At 40.6% G+C, this 6,049-nt stretch overlaps 1 protein-coding gene across 1 annotated transcript in view; it reads right to left on the bottom strand.

Moving 5' to 3' along the window:
• Positions 1-5,276: 5,276 nt before the first annotated feature.
• Positions 5,277-6,049, bottom strand: part of LOC114614410 (cytochrome P450 2B9-like) — a 10,063-nt gene continuing 9,290 nt past the window's right edge. The window contains exon 4 of the mRNA XM_028760036.1: positions 5,277-5,476. Within this exon, the coding sequence (XP_028615869.1) occupies positions 5,313-5,476 (164 nt within the window). The 3' untranslated portion in view covers positions 5,277-5,312. The remainder of the gene's footprint in view (positions 5,477-6,049) is intronic.

The raw sequence follows: 6,049 nt of genomic DNA on the forward strand, positions 1-6,049 counted from the left end.
GACGCAAGCATCACCAACCGAATACAAGAGATAGAAGAGAGAATCTCAAATGCAGAAGATACGGTGGAAAATATTGACACAGTTGTCAAAGAAAATGCAAAATGCAAAAAACTCCTAACTCAAAACATCCAGGAAATCCAGGACACAATGAGAAGACCAAACCTAAGGATAATAGGTATAGATGAGAATGAAGATTCCCAACTTAAAGGGCCAGTAAATATCTTCAACAAAATTATTGAGGAAAACTTCCCTAACCTAAAGAACAAGATGCCCATAAACATACAAGAAGCCTACAGAACACCAAATAGACTAGACCAGAAAAGAAATACCTCCCGTCACATAATAATCAAAACATCAGATGCACAAAACAAAGAAAAAATACTAAAAGCAGTAAGGGAAAAAGGTCAAGTAACATATAAAGGCAGACCTATAAGAATTACACCAGACTTCTCAACAGAGACTATAAAAGCCAGAAGAGCCTGGACGGACATCATACAGACCCTAAGAGAACACAATTGCCAGCCCAGATTACTATACCCAGCAAAACTCTCAATCACTATAGATGGTGAAACCAAGATATTCCATGACAAAACCAAATTTGCACAATATCTTCCCACAAACCCAGCTCTTCAAAGGATAATTGATGGAAAATGCCAACACAAGGAGGGAAACTACAACCTAGGAAAAGCAAGTAAGTAATCTTCCAACAACCCCCAAAAAAGATACAAACATAACTTTACCTCTAATAAAAAAAATAACAGGAAGCAACAATCATTTTTCCTTAATATCTCTTAACATCAATGGTCTCAATTCCCCAATAAAAAGATGCAGACTATCAGACTGGATACACAAACAAGACCCAGAATTTTGCTGCATAAAAGAAACGCACCTCAGTGACAAAGACAGACACTACCTCAGAATAAAAGGGTGGAAAACAATTTTTCAAGCCAATGGTCCCAAGAAACAAGCTGGAGTAGCCATTCTAATATCAAAGAAAATCGACTTTCATCCAAAATTAATCAAAAAAGATAAGGAAGGACACTTCATACTCATCAAAGGAAAAATCTACCAAGGTGAACTCTCAATTCTGAACATCTATGCTCCAAATGCAAGGGCACCTACATACATAAAAGAAACTTTACTAAAGCTCAAAAGACACATTACACCTCACACAATAATAGTGGGGGATTTCAACACCCCACTGTCAGCAATGGACAGATCATGGAAACAGAAACTAAACAGAGACACTTTGAAATTAACAGAAGTTATGAACCAAATGGACTTAACAGACATCTATAGAACATTTCATCCTAAAACAAAAGAATATACCTTTTTCTCAGCACCTCATGTTACCTTCTCCAAAATAGACCATATAATTGGTCACAAAACAAGCCTCTACAGATACAAAAAGATTGAAATAATCCCTTGCATCTTATCAGATCACCACGGACTAAGACTGGTCTTTAATAATGACAAAAACAATGGAAAACCCACGTACACATGGAAACTGAACAACTCTCTACTCAATGATGACTTGGTCAAGGAAGAAATAAAGAAAGAAATAAAAGACTTTTTAGAATTCAATGAAAATGAGGACACATCATACCAAAACTTGTGGGACTCCATGAAGGCAGTGCTAAGAGGAAAGCTCATAGCTCTAAGTGCCTACAAAAATAAACTGGAAAGAGCACACACTAACAAGTTGACTGCACAACTAAAAGCTCTAGAACAAAAAGAAGCAAATACACCCAGGAGGAGTAGAAGGCAGGAAATAATCAAACTCAGGGCTGAAATCAACCAAATAGAAACAGAAAGAACAATACAAAATATCAATAAAACCAGGAGTTGGTTCTTTGAGAAAATCAACAAGATAGATAAACCCTTAGCCAGATTAACCAGAGGGCACAGAGACAGTATCCAAATTAGTAAAATCAGAACTGAAAAGGGAGACATAACAACAGAAACTGAAGAAATTCAAAAAATCATCAGATCCTACTACAAAGGCCTATACTCAACAAAACTGGAAAACCTGGATGAAATGGACAATTTCCTAGACAGATACCAGGTACCGAAGTTAAACCAGGAGCAGATAAACCATCTAAATAGTCCCATAACCCCTCAGGAAATAGCAGCAGTCATCAAAAGCCTCCCCACTAAAAAAAGCCCAGGACCAGATGGTTTTAGTGCTGAATTCTATCAGACCTTCAAGGAAGACCTAATACCAATTCTCTTCAAACTATTCCACAAAATAGAGACAGAAGGAACACTACCCAATTCGTTCTATGAAGCTACAATTACACTCATACCCAAACCCCACAAGGACCCAACAAAGAAAGAGAACTTCAGACCAATCTCCCTTATGAACATCGATGCAAAAATACTCAATAAAATTCTAGCAAACCGAATCCAAGACCACATCAAAACAATCATCCATCATGATCAAGTAGGTTTTATCCCAGGAATGCAGGGATGGTTCAATATTCGGAAATCCATCAATGTAATCCACTATATAAACAAACTTAAAGAAAAAAACCACATGATCATCTCACTAGATGCTGAGAAAGCATTTGACAAAATTCAACATCCCTTCATGATAAAAGTCTTGGAAAGATCAGGAATTCAAAGCCCCTACCTAAACATAGTAAAAGCAATTTACAGCAAACCAGTAGCCAACATCAAGCTAAATGGAGAGAAACTTGAAGCAATCCCACTAAGATCAGGGACTAGACAAGGTTGCCCACTCTCCCCCTACCTATTCAATATAGTACTGGAAGTCTTAGCCAGAGCAATTAGACAGCAAAAAGAAGTCAAAGGGATACAAATAGGAAAGGAAGAAGTCAAAATATCGCTATTTGCAGATGATATGATAGTATACTTAAGTGACCCCCAAACTTCCACCAGAGAACTCCTAAACCTGATAAACAACTTCAGCAAAGTGGCTGGTTATAAAATCAACTCAAACAAATCAGTAGCCTTCCTCTACATGAAAGATAAACAGACTGAAAAAGAAATTAGGGAAATGACACCCTTCACAATAGTTGCAAATAATATAAAATACCTTGGTGTGAATCTAACCAAGCAAGTGAAAGACCTGTATTACAAGAACTTCAAGTCTCTGAAGAAAGAAATTGAAGAAGATCTCAGAAGATGGAAAGATCTCCCATGCTCATGGATTGGCAGGATTAATATAATAAAAATGGCCATCTTGCCAAAAGCAATCTACAGATTCAATGCAATCCCCATTAAAATCCCAACTCAATTCTTCACAGAGTTAGAAAAGGAAATTCTCAAATTCATATGGAATAACAAAAAACCCAGGATAGCGAAAACTATTCTCAACAATAAAAGAACTTCTGGAGGAATTACCATCCCTGACCTCAAGCTGTACTACAGAGCAATAGTGATAAAAACTACCTGGTATTGGTACAGAGACAGGCAGGAAGATCAATGGAATAGAATTGAAGACCCAGAATTGAACCCACACTCCTATGGTCACTTGATCTTTGACAAAGGAGCTAAAACTGTCCAGTGGAAAAAGGACAGCATTTTCAACAAATGGTGCTGGTTCAACTGGAAGACAGCATGTAGAAGAATGAAAATTGATCCATTCTTATCCCCCTGTACAAAGCTCAAGTCTATGTGGATAAAGGACCTCCACATAAAACCAGATACACTGAAACTAATAGAAGAGAAGGTGGGGAAAAGCCTCGAATACTTGGGCACAGGGGAAAAGTTCCTGAACAGAACTCCAATGGCATATGCTCTAAGATCGAGAATTGACAAATGGGACTTCATAAAATTGCAAAGTTTCTGTAAGGCAAAGGACACTGTCAATAGGACAAAACGACAACCAACAAATTGGGAAAAGATCTTTATCTGATAGAGGGCTATCTTCATCTGATAGAGGGCTAATATCCAATATATACAAAGAACTCAAGAAATTAGACTCCAGACAACCAAATTACCCTATTAAAAAATGGGGTATAGAGCTTAACAAAGAATTTTCAACGGAAGAAACTCGAATGGCCGAGAAGCATCTAAAGAAATGTTCAGCATCCTTACTCGTCAGGGAAATGCAAATCAAAACAACCCTGAGATTCCATCTCACACCAGTCAGAATGGCTAAGATTAAAAACTCAGGTGATAGTAGATGCTGGCGAGGGTGTGGAGAAAGAGGAACACTCCTCCATTGTTGGTGGGACTGCAAGATGGTGCAACCACTTTGGAAATCAGTCTGGCGGTTCCTCAGAAAATTGGACATAGCATTACCCGAGGATCCAGCTATACCACTCCTAGGCATATACCCAGAAGATGCTCGAACATATAACAAGGACATATGCTCAACTATGTTCATAGCAGCCTTATTTATAATAGCCAGGAGCTGGAAAGAACCCAGATGTCCTTCAACTGAGGAATGGATTCAAAAAATGTGGTATATTTACACAATGGAGTATTACTCAGCTATTAAAAACAATGAATTCGAGAGGTTCCTTGGTAAATGGATGGAACTAGAAATTATCATCCTGAGTGAGGTAAGCCAATCACAAAAGAAGACACATGGTATTCACTCACTGATTATTGGATATTAGCCTAGAACCTTGAAATGCCCAAGATGCAACTCACAGGCCACATGAAGCCCATAAAGAAGGAAGACCAAGTGGGGGTGATTTGGTCCTTCTTAGAAGGAGCAACAAAATACTCAAGGGAGCAAATATGGAGACAAAGTGAGGGACAGAAACTGAAGGAGGGGCCGTCTCAAGACCACCCCACCTGAGTATCTATCCCATGTGCAATCACCAAAGGTAGATGCTGATGTGGAAGACAGGAAGTGCATGCTGATAAGAGCCTGATATGGATATCTCCTCAGAGGCCTTCAAGAGTCAGACATATTCAGAGGCAGATGCTCACAACTAGCCATTGAACTGATCATGGGGTTCTCAATAGAGGAGTTAGAGTGAAGACTGAAGGAGCTGAAAGGGTTTGTGGCACCATGAGGAGAGCAACAATACCAACCAACCACAGCTCCCAGGGTCTAAACCACCAGCCTGGGAGCACTTAGGGGGGATCCAGGGCTTCAGCTGAATATGTAAAAGTGGAGGGCCCTGCTGGGCATAGGTGGAAGAAGAGAACCTTGACCTCATGAAGGCTGGGTGCCCCAGGGGGTGGGAATTTTGAGGGTGGGGAGGTGGGAGTGGGGGGGTGTAGATAGAGGTTACATCCACAGAGAAGAAGGAGGAGGGGCGAGGGGATTGGGGGTTCCGAGGGGGTGGTGGGGGATGGGGTAAGGGGACAACATAGGAAATGTAAATAAATCATCCAATAATAAAAAAAAAAAAGAGTGTAAATGTCTGATGTATCAGCTCCAGCAGGCGCAGGAACTGGTGGTCTGTGTAGTCAAAGCGCTCTCCAAAGACAATGGAGCAGATGATGTTGGCTGGGATGCACTGGAAGATGAAGGTGGGATCCAGGGGAGCTCCTGGAAGATGAGGAGGCAGGATAGGAGACATGTGGTCAAGGACCTGAGGAACATTAGGCATCAGCCACATCTCTGTGAGGCTGCCCCTTTCACTACTCAAAGAATAGAAACACCTGCTACCCCATTGGCACATATGATAGACCAGTCCCTAAACTCAGTGACACATTTACCATTTTATTACATTTTCCTCAGTGCTGTAAAGATGTGACGCTATTCATATACACAGGCAGGGAGGCTAAGTTCACTAATAGAATTAGACAAATCACAACTGGGATAAGGATTCTGGGACTCAGAGGTAAAGTGTGAGTATTTAGACTCCATACTGCACCTCCTTCCTGATCATCATTCTGACTCTGAGCTGATAGTTAACTCTCAGTGGCAGGAAAGGACAGAGAATGGTTCAGTAATTGTCAGTGTGAATTTACAGTCCCTGCCCATTTCACTCCCATCTGACAGTCTTCCTCCATCACTTCTCAGACTTCTAGTCTCAGGTGTTCCAGAAGTCATCAGGACTTCCTGCCTGCTACCTGCTGCCTGCTGCCTGCTGCCTGCTGCCTGCTGCCTGCTGCCTGC

The sequence above is a fragment of the Grammomys surdaster genome, unplaced genomic scaffold, assembly GCF_004785775.1.
Source record: "Grammomys surdaster isolate TR1022 unplaced genomic scaffold, NIH_TR_1.0 126353, whole genome shotgun sequence".
Classification (NCBI taxonomy): Eukaryota; Metazoa; Chordata; class Mammalia; order Rodentia; family Muridae; genus Grammomys; species Grammomys surdaster.